At 36.6% G+C, this 23,482-nt stretch overlaps 1 protein-coding gene across 8 annotated transcripts in view; it reads right to left on the reverse strand.

The window, feature by feature from the left end:
* Positions 1 to 336: 336 nt before the first annotated feature.
* Positions 337 to 23,482, reverse strand: part of kcnip4a (potassium voltage-gated channel interacting protein 4a) — a 165,655-nt gene continuing 142,509 nt past the window's right edge. For 2 of the 8 annotated variants that reach the window (XM_057342393.1, XM_057342384.1), the window contains exons 2-9: positions 18,250 to 18,351; positions 15,502 to 15,626; positions 5,051 to 5,120; positions 4,606 to 4,676; positions 3,798 to 3,905; positions 3,607 to 3,711; positions 2,686 to 2,748; positions 337 to 2,487 (exon numbers count right to left, since the gene is read on the reverse strand). In XM_057342393.1, the coding sequence (XP_057198376.1) occupies positions 2,440 to 2,487; positions 2,686 to 2,748; positions 3,607 to 3,711; positions 3,798 to 3,905; positions 4,606 to 4,676; positions 5,051 to 5,120; positions 15,502 to 15,626; positions 18,250 to 18,351 (692 nt within the window). In that variant the 3' untranslated portion in view covers positions 337 to 2,439. The remainder of the gene's footprint in view (positions 2,488 to 2,685; positions 2,749 to 3,606; positions 3,712 to 3,797; positions 3,906 to 4,605; positions 4,677 to 5,050; positions 5,121 to 15,501; positions 15,627 to 18,249; positions 18,352 to 23,482) is intronic. The other 6 variants (XM_057342409.1, XM_057342402.1, XM_057342424.1 and 3 more) reach the window with 4 other exon arrangements.

Consider the following 23,482-nt stretch of genomic DNA (forward strand, 5'->3'; position numbering starts at 1 on the left):
GTTTGCCTTGTTTTTTTTCTCCTGACTTTTAACTGCATCTCTGGACAAATACTGTGTATTTTTTGAATTGTAAAGACTTCAGCCTTCAAATATATCTCAGGTAACTTAGTCTTTGTACCTGCTCATCAGTTGCTTTGAATCCGAACAGAAATTAATAGTTTTGGAAGTCAAGAACAGCCTGTCGTGTGCAATTCAATTCAAAACCTTTATACAGCTGTTTTTGAATAAAGATGCAGCCCTGTTGACCTTACATAACATTGCATTTTTGTTTGCGTCCTTTAAATCAATTCAACCTAAATCAACCTGAAACGGTGAGACATAAAGAATACAATCATACAATATACATTCTGATCGCTTTATTGATTCTATTTTACAAAACTCAATCATCTATAGTTTCACATATAAGCATGAGATTTGCTCACTGCTCCAGTCATCTCTAGCCATCCGTGATGCCTTCACTCACTAAACATGCAGCTGTCGGCTTCCCAGTCTCTTACAAAAGTGCCGCATCATTTAAATGGGAAATGTCTACATCATAAAGAGGATTCATGACACTCAAATGCAACAGCAAGGCTCGAGTGCAACAAACATGGCTTGGTTTTCAGAAACGGACCAACAATATTGCAACTGCATTGAAAAGACAGAAACGTGAAAACTACAGGACATCCAGTGTTTGAGATAAGCCACGATTGACTCTTTAAGATATATTTGGGATGAGCGTTGACAAATCAAGGCACTCGATTTCTAAAAAGAGGAAAAGACTCATGCACTCTTTTTCTGTTTATAAGCTAATATGAGTCAAACATGCAGGTTGCAAAACGAATAAAGTGATTTGATAGACATTCAAGTGTTTATGGGAGCGTGTAGATGCACTAACATATAAACACGAACCCCATAATCTCAGTTTAAATGAGCAGCATATGGAAAATAAAAGTTATGTGCGAATAAAGCATGGAAAAATCGATCAGAAATGTTCAGGAGACGCTTCAAATACAAATCCATATTCATTTCAATTCAATCTGATGACCGACTTGCATATTTATACCGTTTCTGTTATAAATCAATAATATGCACTGTCTGACACATTATCTTTAGTTTTGCTATCTTCTTCAAAAATTCCCTTTCCAAGCTTTGAAAAAGATTTTTGCATTTCAGATTACAGTAAGTGAGAAATATTTCCGAAGCGGAAGAATCTAAGTGCTTAGATTGAAAGATATTAAAACGGGCTGGAAAATGTAAATACTGAGTTTATGTTTGCTGTGTTCTTGTATGAATTCAATTTCTAATATTCAATAAAGTATACATTTATCTACTGTGAGCGAGCAGATTTACCACTAGATGGTGACGATAGACACATGTAGAGCAGAATGTATGCTAGATGTGTTTGAGCAAATATCACTGATTTCAATTTAGTTACATTTTTTTTGTAACAGCGATACGTAATAAATTAAGAGCAAGTACATAACGATGGGGTAACACATATCAATCATGGACACTGTAAGACGAGAGGGACTGACATTAATATAGGTTCTTTGCCGACACACAAATACTGAGGGTCACAGCAGAAAAATAAATAAAACCGTATACTGTATGAGTGCTTGATATCCTAATAAATACATATTCATAATGTTGCTCTGAGAACAGAGATACAGTGCCAAAAAATGTAAACATAATAGCAGGATATGTGACAATTCTTGTGAGGACTTGGAAATACATAAAAGCAGCATTGTTGTTTGCGTGTTTTAATCCCTAAGACAAATACAATGTGTGCTTTGAAGTGCTACCTGTAGCTTTCAATCTATACTCTAGTTGGCAAATAAAAAAAATGTAAATATTTTTAGACCTATTTTTTGCTCTTCGTTATCTTCATTTTACTTTTGATTCGTTTGGCGGGACCCACTCGCTCAGTAAGAACATTCTGGAATGGTTCTGTAGACATGTAAAGGTTGCACACGTTTGTACTTTTTAACAGAAAGAAGATTGAACTATTTCTCATTGTGCTTTACAAACACAAAGGCATGTAAATGGTTCATAATGCTCAAGGGAATCTACTGTATGTTATATATGCGTGATGCATCTGTCTTGTGCCATATGTTAAAAACATTGGGGAAATTCATCTTTCAAACAATGTGTGAAATACTGTCTATTCCTCTTACTTACATGTAACATGACTTCAGAATAGAAACCAGTTTAAAAGATACATTTCCAGAAATGTTGCAGGAATTGTGCACATTTCTGTGCTAAATAAAGTCTTACATTCTTTTTACAAGTAAAGGATATGACAAAAAAATGTAAAAATAATTCTTTCTTTGATTTTAAAAATGGTGTGAATGTTGGATCGTGGTATGGATTTGAACTCCATCGATGTCGTCAGGATTTTGTGGAGTATAAAGGTGATAATATGAGCTGGCCAGACAGAGTCTACTGTATATTCAGATGTTAAATGACATTCTCAAACAGCTGCATTGATCTCATGATGTTCTCATCCTGTAGGGAACAAACAAGCGCAGGTAAGACATCTCACCTGTGGAGACTAATGGAGTGTAGTTTGAAACACAGCGGGACAACACATTATGCGGCAGTGCCATTGAAGTTACATTATACGAGGATGTTTTCTCTCTTTATACTGTAAATGCTCTGCTCGTGGAAGGAGTGTTTATACGATCAAAGAAATGAGAGTCTTACGTTTTGGCAGCAATCTATAAATTCATCTATAGTGACCACTCCATCTCTGTTTCTGTCCATTTTCTGTCAAAACATCAAGGGTCAAACGGTAATGTCATTAAAGCGAATTGTCATTGAGGTTATTAATTCTTGCTTAAAATCACACCTATATAAGAACCAAATAATGCTTCACTATATTCTAATAACTAGAACACTTAAAACATGTCACTCCATTTTCAATGTGAAAATCTACATTAGTAATGCCCTTAGTATACTTCAGGTTCATTTTTTAAGCACATTTAAGCAAAGTTCAAGTATATTTTAAAGTATACTTGTAGTGTACTCTTTCTACTTACTACTTGGGGCAACATTGGCCCACTTTTTAGTTGACCAAACTGAACTTTTAAGTATACTTTACTTTAAGCGTAACAGTATTAAACTTTGAGTACACTAGTACTACAAGTATATTTCTCATTCTTATAGTACTGCACTTGAATAATCTTTTGTAAGGGTGAATATTTTATAAAAATATAACTTTTTTGAATATAATTAAATAATAATCAATTGAAATAAATACTTGAAATTAATAATTATAAAATAAAATATTTGGACATTTTTAGTTTTAAATAAGTGTACAAATACTGCACGTGAATAAACTTTTTTAAGGGTGAATATTTTGTAAAAATATTCAATTGTTGAATTTAAATAAATAATAATAAACTGAAATAAATACTACATTACTTCAAATATTTAGGAATTTTTAGTTTAAAATAAGTATACTAATACTCCACGTGAATAAACTTTTTGTGAGTGTGAATATTTTATAAAAATACGAAATTGTTGAATATAAATAAATAATAATAAATTGAAATGAATAAATAATACATCAAAATAAATAAAACAAAATAAAATGTGAATCTTTTTAAATGACAAAAATCTCACCTGAAAAAATATCTCCACATGCTGCCGTGGAGTGTCCTCTTTAAGAATGGGATATGTGCACTTTCCCATCATGTCATAGATGGACTTAATGATGTCTAACATTTCCTGTGCAACCCCCCAAAAAGACACAGATGTTTTCATTAGTGATTCTTTGTAATAATTTAAACGACATTAAATTATTAACGTATTACCTCTTTTGTAATATATCCATCTTTATTAATATCATACAGGTTAAATGCCCAGTTAAGTTTCTCCTGGATCGTTCCTCGTAATAGAATGGAAAGACCCATTACAAAATCCTGTTATTCAACACAAGACCAGAACACGATAATATTAGCTGGAGAATATTGTTGGTTCATAACAATACGTAACATAAAAGCAATGAGACAAATTTGCAAAATGATCTAGAGAAAAGCTTTGATGGTACAGTATATGAATTTTACAGCTAAGCCGTGATTCATGATTCCTCTGCCAAGCAAACTGCTTTATTTTTTCAGATGATACGACACCTCATGGTATTTTAATGGTGCTATTATGGATATCACTAATTTAGTGTGTGCATTGCACATTTCTCTTATGTAAATGGAATAAATGTTTTTAATAACCTCATTTTTTCAAGCTGTAGATCCAGCATGAGTGCTTAAGATTTTAATTAATATGATATGACAAAATAAAGCTAAGCTGGAGCTAAACTGCTTCAGGTCAAACTTTTAAGTTTTATTAAAAACAAGATGAGGATTTTCTAATTTGCTTCAATTACTGTATTGCTGGAGACAAGCAATGTTTGTTTATAGCTCTGAATTAAATCCTTGTTTGTCTCTATTTGGATATGATCTTTAAATAGGTAGTTGACATATCGATGAGCTTTTGGTTAATAGACTCAATTAGATTTCAGGGTAAAAGTTGTATATTAACAACAAATAAAAAAATGAAACTGCACAACGAAACACAATAATATAGATGTTACCATGTTTAAACACCTTGCATTGGAATTATTACCTCAAAACTGACAGAGCCGTTGTGGTCCGTGTCGAATGCATTGAACAGAAAATGTGCGTATGTTGATGCATCTGAGAAAGAAAACAGAAAGCAGCCTTATCACTCATTATCAATCACAGCAAATGTCATTACCGCCATAACACAACACAGGGTTTGCATAAGCGTGCATTCATAATATTATACAGAATAAACCGGTATGTTTGTGTGCATATGTAAATGTGCTGAAAGTAAATAAAGCTGTGTGAGAGAGATTTGTCATTAGTCATTAACCTGACAAAATAATATGTATAAACCTGTTTACTTTCTAAATGTGGTTAAACTGCATGGTGCATATACACCAACCATCTTCCTAAGTGTGATGTGAAAAGCATTACGTTCAGATATCATCACTATGTAAATGTGCAAATGTACAGAATACAATACACGCAAGTACAAATACACATACCCCCCTGTGGGAAGAACTGAGAGTATATATCCTTAAATGTCTCTTCGTTGACCACACCGCTGGGACATTCCTGAAAACACAGATAAAGGCGTTTTGTGATATAGATGATACTGTTGGGTCATTTTAACAACATTTGTGTTCATGTAACTTCATAAAGCACACAGCACACACTGTCCATTCTAGACTCAAATGTCCCCAATCTGAAATTGTGCAATGGTTGTATTGAACATGAAATCATATTACGAGCTCCATGTCATCTGCAAAGTGGTCTTTCACTCTCAATAAATGTTCTTGGAGAGATTGTGAGGAACCAGGAAGCTGTCATGCTTGTCAATGCTTGACTGCTTGACGTGGTTTACTAAAGACGGCTCTTCAGAGGTGATGCTTTCTAGACCTGAGAACCACGCACATATCATAAGAGGTTTTGACTGTCAGTGTCAAACAGGAAAGAATTCAGAGCTCAACTTTTTCAGCTCAGTTGAGGTTTCTAGCAATAGTCTTTTCAACAGGCGTTTGTGGAATATACATAGTTTTAACTGAGCCAACCAAAACATTTTGATGAAATCAATCGAAATGTACATTTTTTAAAGCGAAGCCAAAATGTCGGATTTGTTACGAAATGTCTAGTTTGTTATTTTATCATTCTCAGATTTGTCAACATATAACAGGATGGTGGTTGAAGCTATAACAAACAGAACGTCATATGGCTTAGATTCAAAAGCCATTATCAGCGTAAGACAACCATTGAAAAAATAAAATCACATTGTTCACATTACATCTCCCTTGACAACAAATAAAAGCATAAAAACCCAATCTCTTTGTCTCCAGGAAGATGCCAACATATCTCTAATTTGAAATGTTATATGTACCAAATAAGAAGTATCGTTTTAATTCATTTCCTTCTGCAAAATAACTGAGAGCTTTAATGCTTTTATAACTATATTGTGGAAACACTCTGCAATCTAAATTATGTTTAGATTTATAAAGAGTACTTGTCATATTCAGTTTGAAAAGAAGATTGCTCATTTGTAAAAAATCATATTATGTCCCGAGGTACACTCATGATGGGTTAAATGCAGAGGTCACATTTCGGGTATGGGTCACCACACCTGACAAATTGGTCACTTTCACTTTCACTACTAGTGAATATGGACATGAAAATGACCTTTATGCATTTTGCCAGATGCTTTTATCCAAAGTGACTTCCTGTATAGCAAGGTTGTTTTAGTTTACTAAAACTAAAACTTTGAAAATGTTTCTGTTCGTTGAAATCAAATAAAATATTGGCCTAAAATTATTGGATAAAATGTAACTAAACCAAAAATGTTGCCTAAGAAAAATTAAAATAATAAACAAAAACTAAAATTAAACTAACTAAATCTTAAATAAGCAACATAAAAAACAAACAAATAGGCCTAAATAATAAAATGACAAAAGCGTTTAACAAAATTGCTAAAAATGTAACTAAAATTAACTTAAAAGCTAGAATTTTTAAATATTTAAGACATTAAAATATATAAATATACGTATAATTTAAAATATGAATAAAACTAAAAACAAAACTATAATAACTCTGCTGTACAGTGCACTTTTTTTATCAGTATTTATGTTTAAACACACAACAACTGCGTTGCTAATGCAATACTCTATACTCTTAAGAAACAAGATGCTCAAAAGGTTCTTCACAGCGATACCATAGAAAACCTTTTTTGGTTCCACAAAGACCCATTCAGTCAAAGGTTCTTTAAAGAACCACCTCTTTCTTACTTTTTTATAATCTGAAGAACCTTTTCTCACCACAAAGAACCTTTTGTGAAACGGAAAGGTTACTCGGATGTTAAAGGTTCTTTATGGAACCATTTAGACAAAAAGGTTCTTCTATGCAGGCCCGGATTAAGAATTCAGGGGTCCCTGGGCACAAGTGTCTTGTAGACCCCCCCCCCACATACATAAACATATTCATTTTTCTAAGAATAAAAGGGCAGACTTTGTCAATGATTATACTATAAGAGTAATTTGTCCATTTGTTCAACTTTATTTGTGTAACAAGCACTTCGCGACTCACGTTCTTATGTAAGCGTGTAATGGTAAACGGCATTAACGAATATTAATACTGTTACGAGTCTGTGTAAGTAAACATTTTGCAATGTATGTAAAAGCACTCTGGATTTTCTAATAACTTAGGCTAAAAATCGGTAAATTAAGGCAGATAGACCTGATCAACATCAATATAAAATTCATTATTGGCATTATATACACACCAAATACATGTAAAAAAAACCTCTTACCTTTTTAAGATTTTAAAGACAACCGTGAGGGTATTCTAACTTAACCTATATCTTATATTCACAACAATAAAGCCGTTCTCATTTACATCTTTTCAGTTTCTATAAAAAGCGGCGATTTTGACTACTGTATATTCTTTCACACAGCTTCTGTCATGGTAACCATGTGCATATTTACAGACGAAATGTCATGGTTCTGCCCCACCTTGTCTTGCTTCTCTTGACCTAGTGGCAGAACCATGATAGAACCTCTTGTTTTATGTGGAGAGTGACGTTTTGTCCCTGTTGGTCTTCCACTCTCCGGTGTGGCGTCTCTGTTCCCGCCCTTTCGTCTCCTCGTTATTGTTTGTTGATTAGTTCATGTCTCACACCTGTTCCCTCTTGATTTATCCCCTTTATAATGCCCTTGTGTCTTCTGTCTCGTGCTGGTTCATTGTACTGTGTCGTGTTTGTGTAATGTGATGAGTTCCTGTCTTTGAGTTAGTTTAGTTTATTTTGTAGTTGTGATGTGTTTTAGTCTAGTCCTGTTAGTTTAGTTAGTCTTGTTCCTGTTTTCATGTTTGTTACTTTACCCCCACGTGGGTCTTTGTTTTGTTGCTTATTATTTATTAAAGTTTGTGTTAACCCCTTACCCGCTGTCTGCACCTGGGTCCTCTGTCTTCGTGTCTCTCACCACCCACCATTCTTGACACGAAATGGGTTCATGTTTACACATTCAAACAGTGGATAACAGTGACAGGTTGTTGGAAACGCTGTTTTGTACTCATTTCATTCAGGAGTCACCTGTGGAATGTGCTGCTTTTTCCTGCCGCTCAATGAGACGATCCCTGCGCGGGGAAAGAGAGACCTTGCGCTCGCGGGGGACATTTTACCACTGAAAGCTAAAGTTTATCGGAAAGTCGCTTGATTTATCGCATTGTGCTTCTGAACAAAAGCTGCTAAAGGTCTTGTAAAAGTTACTAAATCAAGAGACAGACTTGCGTACGTTAGAAACATGGTTTTGTGTGCGCACTTGCGTGTGTGCGGCCAGAGAGGCACACGGCAGAATGAATATAGCGAAAACATTTTCTCCCCCTTTCTTGGGCCCCAAGCACGCATGGGCCCCTGGGCCTGTGCCCATAATGCCCATTGGATAATCCGGCCCTGCTTCTATGGCATTGTGAAGCACCTTTATATTTGAAGAGAGAAAGCGGCGCGGCTCGCGTTTTCCGCGCGGTTTTAGATGCGAAATGTGAATCGGGCCTTATGCATCTTTGCATTCCTGCAATGGTGACCACCTGCAGTATAGATAGGCTAAGATTGTAAATGTCATAAGAAGGATCTTTAAAAAATAATGATGCAAAGGAACATCCTATAATTCACTGCTTAGAAGAATTTTTAAAAGCAATCTGATGGAAGCGTGTCATTTAGACTGTAATGTGAGATTATATGTGAGGCACTGGTACAGAGGATTGTTAGTTACTGAAGGTGATTTCTATTGCTGTACTGCTGATGCTCTGCCAATCGCTGCAATTATAAAATGTGCTTTTAAAGTGAAACTATTTCAGGCGAGTTAATGACTTACAATTGCTTATAGACACCTTTAATCCACAGAGGAGAGATTTCAGTTATATTCTACCAGAAGTGACTATTCTGAGAAAACTCCATTATCCACTTTTTTTAGGTGTGTAGTTTCAGGAATAGCGCGAGGTCTGTAGCTTACAAAAAGCTGATTTTATTTATTTATTTAAAACACAATTTTTTGCTTTCCAGCGTACTTGCGTGTCTCGAGATGAAACAACATGACATCATTGACGTGTCACCCCATTTTAATTGAGTGGTTTTAGGAGATTGTTTGGTTCCTCATAGCCACAGAAAATATCAAGAGACCATTCCAAATTTTCATGTTATCAGCATTTCTAGATGTATTGTGGCCGTTCCAGTCCAGTGTCTGTTGAATTTCAATCAAATCAAATCTCAGGAGTGACATAAAGTCACCCAACAGCAATGTGAAAGACTGACAGCATGAAAACTGTGATAAAAACAAGGTTATCACATTTTTTTATTGGACTTTTCCTAAATACATGTACAAATATTACTGTTGTATTGCTTAAAAGTGAATCTGAACTTGCACTATTTGAAGTCTGAAAAAATTCATAGCATCGTTTCTCCAGTTTTCGTTTTCTGCAAATCAATGCTAATAGAAACAATGGTTTTATTTTAAATTTGGGAGAGATATTGTTAGTAGTTCGCAGAATAAAACAAAAAAATGATCATTTGACCTAAATACATACCTATAAATAGTAAACTATTTATAGGTAAATAATTTTTGAAATGGTCTCTTATGTTTTATTATTCACTTTGAATAAATGTAAATTTTAACACATAAATCTAACCCATTGTCCATCTGAAATTAATTTTTATGAAGCGGGCATTTGTAACAATTCATAGCAAAGCTCTGAGGAACAGAATGACATGAAATTATCAAACTAAAAAAAACTTCTGGCATTCAGAGGCAGATAAAAAAAACTCATTACACTTTTCCCTTGGCTGTGTAGGACTGGTGTACTGAGAGGTGGTTTGCTGAGCTGGGAAAAAGTCGAGCCTAGAAGCAGAATTTGACAAGAACAGCACAGCGCTGAGGGGGTTTGTTCTTAGATCACACTTTTAAATATTCTTCCAAAAAAAGATTAAATAAAGTTTGCTGGCATACCAAAAGGATCCAAAAGCGTCAGTGAATCAGATCTCTGATATATGAAGCGTATTATGAAGGCCTCATAATGAACTTCCAATTGTCCCTGTGGGAATTACACCTCATGAAGAACTATGTCGAGATGACTTAAAATAACTGGGCGTGTGTTTAGGACCTACAAAAATCTATACAAGTGAGGGTATTTTATTATTTTGCTACATGTATCTAGTTGTCTGGAAAACAGTAAGGTATGTGTGTGTTTAACTCAATGGATGCCTTTTAACATTTTCAGTTCATTCCGGTTTTCCCATGAGATATACAGTACTGTACATTAGGGATGTAACGATTCACTCAGCTCACGATGCGATGCGATTCACGATTCTGATCTCACGATGCGATTTATTCACGATTTACTCACGATTTATTTTGAAAAAATGAGTTGAAACAAATTAGAAATGAACAACTTCCCTTGCATTATTTCTTAAATGCCTCACGTTTCTTTGTATAATAAAATAATGTTTTATTTCAAATAACAAAACTAAACTGCAATTTTATAACAAATTAATAATAGAAAAAGTCTCTTTAATATAAACAAACTAATACTGTCTGTGCTTTTCTTGGATTTTTTTGCATTTAAGAAATATCAGCATGTCCACGTTTAGATTTGCAGTGAAAATAGCGGCCCCTGCTGTTCAAAAAATGTATTGCGATTCAGTTCAACCCTCAACCGATTTGAATCGTTGCTCATTATAACCGATTTTCAACCGGCTCACGGTGAATCGTTACATCCCTACTGTACATACACTATAGGACATAAAAGGGAATGGCGACCCAACTTCTGTAATGTGTTTTATATACGGCTGACAATTGATTACAAATGTAAAAATAGCCTATCATTACATAATAGGCTGATGAATTGCAATATTTCACGGCAGTATTTGCTTAAAAACTTGTGTTTCTTCAACACTGTCGGCAAAACGCTTTAGCAACCAATGTGCTGTATTGCTTATCAGTGCCTCAAAATATCTAACTGGTCAATTTTCAGATCAATCCATTCAAAAAATAGAAACGGCCGTGTGGAAGAGAACCTTAATAAAAACTTGATGGATACAAAATACTAGTGGCCAAATTTGTAAAAAAAATCGTTTTATGCCCCCTCAGACAAAATATGAATAAAGTGTAAACTTTTAGTTTTTACTGGACAATTTTTGATGGCAAAAGGAAAATTACTGTGTATCAGGAAATATTAGTTTTATTAATATAATTGGGGAAAAAACAAGAACAACAAAAAATGCATAGGAAAGTGTCATGATTCTGCCCCTCGTGGTCATGTTTTTCTTAGCCTTGTGGCAGGATCATGACAGACCCACGTGTTTAGTGTGAGAGAGACATGGCATTGTTTGTTTTGGCTTGCCATGCGCTCTCTCCGGTCTCGTCTCTGTCCCCGCCCTCTCGTTTCCTCATTATTGATTGTTAATTATTTCACCTGTTCCCCTCTTGATTTGGTCCCCTATTTAATGCCCCTGTGTTTGCTGTCCTGTGCTGATTTGTTTTGTTTGCTTTATTCCAGTGTGAATGTCGTTCTGTGGATTATACCCATCAAGGCGAGTCGAGTTTGTAAAGTCTATGTAAAGTATTATTTATAGTCAAGTCTAGTTAGTTTATTGTTTCTCGTCTAGTCCGTTATCATTTTCTCCTGTTCCTTGTCTTTGCACTGCCTCGGGGGTTTTTTGCTTTGTGTTTATTTATTAAAGTCATTGTTTTCCCACCACCTACTGCCTGCGTTTGGGTTCTGCTTTCCCCGTACCGTGACGGGAAAGTATACATTGACAAAAATTTGATCAGTTAGTAATATTTGTACAGTAGATCCTGTTTAGTAGTAACATTAAAAACAAACTTTTTTTGCCAAGCCTCCTTAAATTGTTTTAAAGGAGCAATGTGGAGATTTTAGCAGCATCTAGCGGTGAGGTTGCAAATTGCAACCGACGGCTCACTCCACCACTCTCCCCTTCTTTTCGAAGCACTACAGTGGCCTACAAGGATGTTGTCATGTTTTTGCTTCTTTGCGGAAGTAGATAACATATTCACGAAAGGCGCTTTGTAGAGCAGTTTGTCCGTTTAGGGCTACTGTACACTGTAAAAAGTTATTTTACCCATTTAGTTGTTTCAAAATATTTTTTTAAGTTGACATAACTTGGAGTATCTAAATTTATTTACTCAACTTAAACTTTGGGGTTGTCTTTTTGCTTTGATTCAGTTAAGTTGTATTTACTTAGAAAATTAAGTAAACTCAAAGTTTAGTTGACACAACTACATCTACATCAACAATCATTGTATGAATCTCAATAACGGTGACAATCAACAGACTAATTCAGATAAACGGATCAACTGCAATGCATGCTGGGAATCATGAATGGGTTTTGTACTATGATTTTACCCAGCATGCATTGCAGCATGAAGTTTTCTTCTGTTGATTGTCACCATTGTTGAGACTTGTACACTGAATCTTGATGCATGTGTGTGTCTAGGCTCTGCTGTAGTTTAAGTTTATTTGCATCCTATTTTCATTTTTTTTTGCAATAAAATCAAAATAAACTCCCTGGTCTTACAATGTTCTTTTCAGCACAGCACACAATCCAGATAAGCTCAGTGAATTTGCATAACCATAATAAATGTACTTTAAAAGCACACAGTTAAAGCACGACTTAAAGCACATCTTGCTGAAGAGACCAACTCAAGGAATCACTGATCATCATCATGGTGACTTTTGCTAGATGGTTTTTAAGTCCAGGTGACTTGAAATAAGTTGTTTGGTCAATTATTTTAATTGTGTCAACTAAACGTTTTGAGTTGAAAATACTTAGAAAATTAAGTAAATGCAACTTAACTGAGTCAAAGCAAAAAGACAACTTAAATTTTAAGTTGAGTGAACAAATCATTTTTTAAAGCGTAAAAACAACATGGAGAATTCCATTTAAGGGGACCCGCGGTGTATAAAAATAGCTCATTCTAAGATAATAAAAACATTCATTATGCAAGTCGTTATACACCTCTGAAGACAACAGTTTTAATACTTCATCGAATTTTTAATAAAATATTTGAATAAAGAGTGAACACAATTTTGGACATCACTTTTAGCCACTTCTTCATATTCCCCCCCAGGTATAAAACAATATTTTAAAAAGCGTACGCTTCCATGATCTGCCTGGCTAAACAGCAATTATCCAGCATTCTTTATCCCTGATTTTTAAGCGACTCGAAAATTACAAAAAAAAAATAGTCCAAAAAGCATCCCACCGAAACAGTTACTCCAATTACTGTACCTAAGAATGGCCCTACAGCAAGTTGTTTAGTCTAATGTAACATTTCACATCAAACAGCTGTCGCCAGGAGTTGTGTTGTTACAGTGAACTCGGGTTAATTAAAAGGGATTGTTTTGCGTTGCTGTCATCCGTCGTCTCTTGTGCACACAGCGTGAGAGAGACCCTGTGTAATTACCGTCTTAAAGACACAGCGCTCATCAAAACGCCATCGCTTACTTCAACTGCCAAAGTCTCCTTAACATTATCAAGACTCTGGGAGCTTCATTATCAGTGTTTAGACACACAGTCTGTCATTGAAAAAAATTTTCAGCTTACTCGAGCATGGTATTCAATGTCTCGCATGCAGAGAACCAGGGAAAGGTTATTTGCCATGTTTGGGTTTGAGTTCACCAGTAATTTTAGCGACCAACTGAAGGGAAAAATCCTAATCACATGCAACATTTGTACAGCATAATAATGGTCGAGTGGTTCGTGCTCTGACATATGGCGCCGGTGCGTCCCGGGCGACCCGAGTTCGAATCCCGCCTCGTGGTCCTTTCCCCGACCCTACCCCCTCTCTCATCCACTTCGCTTCCTGTCCTCTCTACAAATCACTGTCTGTCAAATAAAGGCAAAAATGCAAAAAAAAAACCTTCATCTGCCACACCAGTCCACCTGTAGACAATCAGCTGTCTGATGTTTCACTGGTTCAGAGGGAGTGGGAGGAGACTAGAACAATTAACCAGTTAACCAGTTTTGAGTAAGTAATCAAGTAATTAGGTTTTCACGGTATCATTGAGTGCGTTTACATACACAGTCTTACTCCGATTATGCCTAATAAACTGCTAACAAGTAAGTGCATGTAAACGCGTAAAACGTTTATCGGGAAAAGGTCATAAACGGCATAAGCAAAACCCGCTCGGCAGAGGTAGTTTTTTGCCCATTACTCAGATTTCGCGTTGCATGTAAACACCTTGATCGGTTTTCTCTCAGTTTTGTTTATGTGCGCATCTCTGACAGAGTAATAGTAAAAGTCTCAAACGGAAGTAATAATAGTAAAATAATGCATAAAAGTCCGCTCTCGAATCATGCAGTTGATGTGATGTTCATGACCTGCGGACATGAGAAGAGATATAAAAATACAGCTTCTGTATTGGTGCACTACTGGCTAACAATTTATAACCGTAAGGTAGCCGAGAGATAAGGTAATGTTGACCGGTTTGGATAGCTAACATGTCGTGCCTCGTCATAAATGTGTGTAATGCTTGTAAACGATGACTTCCAAACCCAATAAATGATTTATGGTCAAAAGTTGCAGATTCCTTAGTTCATGCACGTCATCCACATAATGGTTGAGCAGTTCAGTCGTCGAGTAGGCTAGTTACCATGCTAGGTAAGCTACCACGCTATAACACAAAACAAAACGCCTGGTCGCGAAAATATATGTGTTGTGTTTTGGGTAAATGCAAATGTGCTATGTAGCTAGCATGCTATGTGCCAACATTTGCCGGCTCCATTAGCTTAGTCAACAAATTCACGTGTATTGCGCTGTGCCCAGAGGGAAGCTTATACAGCGACAGTATTTACGACACTGGTAACAGACAATTGCGCTTATCAACCACATGGGGGAACCGTAAGCCAATGTTACAAAGTATCGCTTTAAGAGAGGTCTGGGGATAGAATATACAGTGCAATATAAAAATCATGATGTTTATGGAGTTATGGAGAAATATAACGTTTGCACAGGATAAAAGTCATCGAGTTAATAAAAGTCCCCATAAAACATGCAAACACAGCACAACACGTGTGTTTTGTGTGTGTGTGTGTGTGTGTGTGTGTGTGTGTGGTTTGAATTCTTCCTCCGAGGGTCTGATAATGAAGACTCATGTCCCACTCTCATGCTTTGTCACCTGACAATTTGGGTCGAGTTAATTTGGTGTTGTCTCATTACGTTTTGCAGCAGAGGTGACAGAAGACAAGTGTGCCGAAGGGCCACTCTAGAGACCTTTTGGTGACCTGATTATTGCAGTAAGCGTGATATCAGCTTTACTGCTGAGCTTGCCGTGGTCTACAGCAAACCTTCATGCAAGCCGCTTAAAACAAAATATTAACATTCAAACGCAAATTCAATCCATAACTGTCAAAGAAATAGAAAGTAAAACTAAAAAACACTCAGTTTGAACATCAGCTTACGTTCTTGAAGCCCCGGTAGAGGATTTGAAGCTCTTTGCGAGAGAAGCGTGTCTGAGCCTCCAGCTGCTCCAGACCTTCTGGCCGATGCCGTACAGCAGACAGCTCCAGCTCATCCTCGACACTATCTGTAGAGAAACAGCACAACATCAACCTCATAAATCCCGAATATCAGCGACGTCAGTATAAACAGCCTCCTTTCTTTTCTTGATCAAATACTGGACATGACAATGACGTTACATTCAGTTATACATACAGTTTTTTCCCCCCACAATTTAAAACATCCAGAGTAACTAAATTGAAAGCACTTTGGACAAACCCACTCTGTTCTAAAACTGCCCGGTTGAATAAATCTGATCTTCACAGACTTCTGGCACCTCTCTGTTTCTCATTCGTTTTAAATCTACAAAAGCTTACAGCTCAAACATAAACACCACGAAGACTATATTTCTGGATGATTCCTACTGAAATACACTAGCTTCGTTCATCCAGCACGCCCAAAATGTACACATTATTTACAACCCTAAAGGCTAATCTTTCACAATAATGACTAATCCTCACAGCCAATAAAATGATGGCAGGGACAGTCTCTTAGCATTAGTCAACGGAAGGTGACGTGTGCTATTGTGAGGCAAAGCGATTACCGCGACACCTGAAGCGTGGAAGACTAATGGCTGACACATGACCCTGTGATCCACAGACGTCTCATCAGCCAGTCGCCAGACACATCTGACATACACACCGACATCCAAAGTTTGCCTTTTCTCTCAATTTATTAGACATTCAGTGTTCGAATCCAACAGAGTAATCGTAGCGTCATTACCACGTTTTGAAAGGGATCCTCCACACAAAAAATTCTGTCATGAATTACTCATCCTCAAGTTGTTCCAAACCTGTATAAATTACTTTGTTCTGTTGAAAACAAAGAAAGATATTTGGATAAATGTAAGCAACTGAGGCACCAGTTTTCTGGGGCACCGTTGACTACCGTAGTAGAAAAAAATGATTGTATATTTTTTTTGTTCTGTTAAACACAGAAAACAAACAGTTGTGTGACACCTTTCACTACCATTTTTTGACTACCCCAGAAATCTCAGTTGCTAACAGTCCTCCAAATATCTTTCTTTGTGATCAACAGAACAAAGAAATCCATACCGGTTTGGAACAACTTGTAAAAATGAATTTTCATTTTTGGGTGGAGTATCCCTTTAACAGCTGTACTTTATGTCAAACAAAAACGGCAGGTTTGCATCAATAGCATTCTTGATCTTTTACATGAATGCATTTGGGAGACGCTTTTATCCAAGTACATTTAAAGAGATAGATCACACAAAAAGAAAAAGTCCTTCATCATTTATTCATCCACATATCGTTCAAAATGGGTTTGACGTTCTTTACTCGGTGAAACACAAAAGAAAATAATTTGGGAAATGTCTCAGTGGTCTTGTTCATTCAATGAGTCAATGGGGGTGGGGATCACTCATGAGGGTGAGTTTCATTTTTTTGTGAAGTTTTAAAGGGATAATTCACCCAAAAATGAAAATTCTGTCATCATTTACTGACATTCGAGATGTTCCAAATCTGTATAAATGTCTTTGTTCCGATGAACACTGAGAAAGATATTTGGAAGAATGCTTATAACCAAACAGATCTTGTCCCCCATTGACTCCCAATGGGGGCGGGGGGGTGCGTGGTGTGGTGGATGGGATGTGTCTGGTTATAAGCATTCTTCCAAATATCTTTCTCTGTGTTCATCAGAACAAAGACATTTATACAGATTTGGCAGAATTTTCACTTTTGGGTGAAGTATCCCTTTAAGGAATACATTTGCATACTGATGCAATGCAATGTTCTACAGGAGCATCTATTTAACATTATTAACAAATGTTCATTAGAAATAAAGAAAGCACAACATTTAGCAAAACAATTGCTGTGTATTTCTTGGCAACACAAAAGCTTAACACTTTGGCTTCTTTTCAAAGTAGACTTTCACTGGCAGAAAAAAACTAACAAAATAGCCAAATAGGGGCAGTTGTGGCCTAATGGTTAGAGAGTCGGACTCGTGACCAGAAGGTTGCCAGTTCGATTCCCAGGGCCGGCGGGTAACAACTGAGGTGCCCTTGAGCAAGGCACCTTACCCCTACTTGCTCCCCGGGCGCTGCAGTGATAGCTGCCCACTGCTCCGGGGGTACGTGTGTTCACTACTCTCTGGATGGGTTAAATGCAGAGGTCACATTTCGTTGCCTTGTACATGTGCAATGACAATAAATTGAATCTAAATCTAAAAAAAAATCTAAAAATCTAAAAAAATATGAAACTCTGTTATGTTATAATCTGTATAAATTCTGTTGTATAAATACATACATTGTGTGGCACTATTGCCCATGTGATATTACTTAAATATTTGATGTTCTGCAAAACCTCTCTTAATATAAAATATACCATTTTGGGGGCTATCTGAGCAATTCATGCTTTTCCAAGCTGTTCAAAGAACATACACCACAGAGAACGGAGCCGTGGGCACTGGTAGCTGGAGTTAATAACATCTTCGGCAGCTTGTAGGCTTCAGAACAAATGGTTACATTGTAGAAGATGAAACGAATAAGAGATAAGAAAAAGAATAAGATTTGGAGAGGCAAAACGTGATATTGTTAAGAGAAGTAAATGAGAACGAAATGACGGGATGGACACAGAGGGCTTAGTATGGAAAAAAAAAAAAAAAAGATTGGAGTGCTTTGAAAGAAGACTTGCTTTGAGTAATGCTGGACGGCTTTTTTGCAGAAGTGCACGGGAAGAACTTCTTGAGCCGTGCCGTAATGCCACGCCTACTGCCGTTCTGAAGGCAAGCGTTACCTAGGAGATACAGCGTGAGTGTGACCACGGTAACCAGGCTGGACCAGAGCATCAGGTGGCTGGCATGCTGTCATGAGGAGGTAGGGATGTGTAGTTTCATGCAAGAGATTTGGATATGTGCAGATCCAGGATCAGTTTGTTTTACTCATGGTGAGTTCTATAAGAATGATAAAGAATCTGATCCTACAACAGTACACAGAGACCTACATATGAGTCTTAAAGGGGTCATATGGTGCGAATACGTGTTTTTCTGTGTCTTTGGTGTGTTATAAGTTGCCCGTGCATGTATTAGACACGTAACATTGCAAACAATAAAGTGTCGGAACAAAAGATGCATTCTATCTAAAAGCGAATGCTCACCCAGACCTGCCTGAAACGCCTCGTGATTTGTCAAAAATCAGCGCGTTTCAGAGAGGTGGGGCAAAGAGGAGATACAAACATGCACGGTATGTGGAAAATACAGCGTTTTAAACCTTAAATCGTGTATACACATTGCATTACATCTAAAACAAACCATAATATTCGTTTCAGCCGTGTCATATGAACCCTTTAAGGGAACATTCGCCCAAAAATTTAAATTCTTGGACCCCATTGACTACCACAGTAGGAAAAATTGCTTTATAAATGTGTTAACACAAAAGAAGATATTTTGAAGAATGTAGGAAAGCAACAGTTCCGAGGCACTTTTGACTACCGTTGTAATTTTTCCTACTATGGTAGTCAATGGTGGCCAAGAACTGTTTGGTTACAAGCATTCTTCCAAATATATATAACAAAGACGGTGAGTTAATGATGACAGAATTTTTATTTTTGGGCGAACTGTCCCTTTAAGACCCATCATGGACAATGCACACTGTTTAACTACAGATAATAAGTTAGGCCTTTCCCTCACCAAACCCTTACACTAGAAATTGTAAATGCAAAATATTCTGCTTGACTACAATGTGCCAGCCAGTTTGTGTGTCTGTTTTCATTGTTTGTGATGGTGACCTTTTTGGTCTAAACAGCAGTGATGAAATAAAGTTACACGAAATTACACTTCATGGCTATCCTGTACCTTTCATCTTAGTTGCACTCTTTGAAATGTATGAATTCTTAATGCCCACCCTTGAACGTGAATTTCAATTTTTATAGAGGCCTTGAAGGAAGGAGTCTCAGTTTAATCTAGTCGGGTGGAGTTCTCCATTGGGGGCCATTTAACAAGATGCAACAGAAGCATTTCTATAACCATGAATTTAAACTACTGCATATATAAATAGTGACACAGTTAACATACAAAGTACTTCACATGTCCCACCTTTTTTGAGGGATACAAGCCTGTAAACTTGGCTACAAATTTGTGTTTACATTCATGATTGAGCTATTTTAAAATGTATACAGTATAGTAGACTGCAGTTTAACAATCCTTTATGAAAACCACAGGATAACATTCAATGGGATAGTTCACCCAATAATACAAATGTGGTCATTATTTATTCACTCCCACGTTGTTCAAAACCTGTATATGACTCTTTCCTCTGTGGAACACAAAAGAAGATATTTTGAGAAATGTCTCAGCGTTCATATAATGGAAGTCAACAGGGGTCAATGGTGTTTGGTTACCAGCATTCTTCAAAATATCTTCTTTTGTGTTCTGTAGAAAAAACAAAGTCACACAGGTTTGGAATGACATGAGGGTGAGTACATTTATTTTATTTGATTTTAGGATGTACTCTCTTTAAGGCCGCAAACCTTTATTTAGAAGGTAAACAGTGATGTGTATTCATCTCAAGCACTCGTTGATCAGAAACGGCATTCAGGATTTGAGTGTTGATTTTTATTAACGCTACAGATATAATGTATTTGAGTGTTGTGCCTCAAGGCCTTAACCTCAAACTTTTTGGTGACCGTTACCGATAAGATATTTTGAAGAATGTTGACCTCAAAATCTCTGAGAATCGTCAGCGAGGCTGATCCAGCCGCTAAAGCTCTTATTACTGAGCCATAAAGATGGTGTAGGTGGAGAAAATCTGGCCATCCATCACAAACTCACCAACTACTTTGAACTCAGGAAAAGACACAGTGATGGAATATATGTCTTACATTGAGCTTCTGCTCTTGCTTCTGGCAGATAGCGGCACCCGCTTGACAAGGAAATTATTTGAGATTGCATGAATCTGTATCTGGCAACACTGCAGGACAATGATTCACTATCATTTTTCAGAGAGGTAACAGTATATCAACAGTATATCACCTTGAGAGTCTGCCCGGCCTGGCACGCTACATTGTTCTGTAAACCGAAGAAACATACAACAAAACAAAAGCATCTATCTGACCTATTCACTCACTTGCTACAGTACATACCATGTCTGCCAGAAGACCACACAGTTTATCACTTCTGCAATAGAGATTAAATTGAGATTAGTCTAATAGTGTCTAATAGAGATTAAATCTACGCTGAATTGACAAAAAAGGCTTATATGCAAAGCGACTTGAGCTTCATGACTTCATTAAATGACAGAATGTACATTATTGGGTGAACTGTACCTTAGAGTCCCTTATATTGTTAGGCTGGCGTTTAAACAATGATCATCTCTCTCTCTAAACCTTCCCCGTTGAAAAAAACAGCATATGCTGGTCAGGTAGGTTTTGAAGCATGGTAGCTGGTTTGCGCTGGTTTAAACTGGTCACAAGCTGGTCCTAAACTGGTCATGTGCTGGTTTAAGCTGGTCCTGAGCTGGTTTAGGACCATCTTAAATCAGCTCAGGGCCAGTTTAAACCAACACATGACCAGCCTTAACCAGCACAAACCAGCTACCAGACACAAAAAGAATTTGTTCTGAAATGTGCTGTGTAAACATTTGCGATGGCTTTATAATGATGAGGGTGTTATACAAACAATAATATCTATTAAACAATCTCTCTCTGATTGTGAAGGTTCTGAACACTGGTAGGCATCATTGACTTGAACGTGGGCTGAAATATGACAATGTTGTGGGTTTATGAATTTCAGAACAAGCTATTTTTTTGCAGCTTAGTTTCAGCAGATAGACATTCTAAGTTAAAAGTGTTTTGAGGAAGATGTAATAAGCAATTCAGGGAAAGTCCTCCTTATTCATAAAGCCTTGGGTTTTGTAAACTGTAGGATCACATAGTGTAAAGTTGAAACTATCACGTAAACATGCCATGCATAAAAATGCAAAAACATATTCCACACCCTGAAACGGACTAGCACGCACTACAATACATCTTCGGTTAGAAAGAATCTGACAGGAACGATGTAAAAAGAATTAAACGTTTGTATTTATGAATATGAATATCTCATGCCTGAAATCATTCCATCAATACACAAGCAGGGTCGAAACGGTCATGCTGCACCTTTGCCATTCTCGCAAAATTCTTGATAAGGTCATCAAACATGAGATTTATATCTGTCAGGTGTATCATGACCTCAGTTCATTTCAGAAGAGACTTCACACAATGTTTTTTTAAAGTCATTTAAATTTATTTTATTTTAAAGTCATTTATTTTTATATTTTGTTACACTTATTGATTACACACGCTATTTCTAATAATAAAGTCGTGACCCCTACTTTGGGAACCCCTGATTTAAAGGACCATTGTGTAGTTTTTTGGTGGATCTATTGACAGAAATGCAATATAATCAAATCAAAATCAAAATCAAATCCCTTTATTGTCACTCAACCATATACACAGGTGCAACAGTAGGTGAAAAACTTGGGTGCAGTTCCAACCAACCAGCTACCAAACCATATACTTATTGTATATATTTTTTTAATATACATAACTATGCGTTGAGAGGTGTATAAGGACCTTAAATAATAAAGCGCTATGTTTTTTTTACCTTAGAATGAGCTTTTTATATCTACATACACCGCGGGTCTGCTTGCATGGAATGTTGTTGACATGTCGCCATGTTGTTTCCACAGTAGCCCTAAACAGACGAACTGCTCTACAGAATGTGTTTCGTAAACACGTTATTTAATTCAAGAAAGAAGCGAAAAAGTGACGACATCTTAATCCTCTCTCGGCCTCCGTAGTGCTTCGAAAGGGAGTGGTAGCAATTCGCAACCTCACCGCTAGATGGCGCAAAAAAATTACACACAGCACCTTTAAATACAAAAATAAAACCATTATAATTAAAAAATATCAAAACTCTTATAGATAATTGCTGTTTTAGATCAAAACACACATGTACTACACAGTACACATGATTCTGAGTGCATATGATTTGTTATCGGATGAAACCACTTGTTTTAAATATTGCGAACTTCTGCTTGCCATATGGTACAATTAAGCATTCTGAAAATTGATTATTGGAAGGTTGTGGTGCCACAAAATAATTTTTCACTATGCCAAACAACATTTTTGACCTCCTTTTGGTTTTCACATCAGAAAAGACCAATGTATTGATTACGTTAACCTCATGGAGCTAAAACCCTACACCAATTTAGAACGTGTTTAAGAAATGCGTCGTGGAGATGTATTTTAAACACATTAGCTTTACCTGCTAATTCCATGTTTTCTAATAATGTTTCCAAGGGGCAGCATTGCCACTACTACTAAGTGGTTTTCTAAGCAATTAGATTACAATGTGATAAATGAACGATGAATTACAAATGTGACGAGTTAAAAAAATCATATTGACTTAAAGTAATGTAGGGAATATCATAGAGGTGTGATTTTTGGGTCAGTGGGCAACCACCTAGCAATGCTCTAGAAAGCCCCATCGACACCCTGGAAACCATTCGACAATACACTTCAACCACTCCATGCATTTCGGAAACAACCATTACCAGGCTAGCCACAACACTCCACTTTTTTTAATCTACTTGGTTAAGAGTCTATCAAAAACTGAAACTATAGCTACCATATATCACCATATATCATATACCATATACCATATCTACCATATATCAGCCATACACTACAAAATATATAGCATTCGATAGAAAGAACTCTTGAATTGTATCAGTTTGTTAAAATATATTATAGGCTATATTATGACGTCTGGATAATTTCATTCTCTTTCCTCAAAGTCCAGCCTTGCTTTTACAGCTCATTTTATGTCTTCCTGTTTCCTGCTGGCGTCCGTCACATTTCTCAGTGTTTCTTCACATCTAGAACGTAT

The sequence above is a fragment of the Triplophysa rosa genome, linkage group LG1 (assembly GCF_024868665.1).
Source record: "Triplophysa rosa linkage group LG1, Trosa_1v2, whole genome shotgun sequence".
Lineage (NCBI taxonomy): Eukaryota > Metazoa > Chordata > Actinopteri > Cypriniformes > Nemacheilidae > Triplophysa > Triplophysa rosa.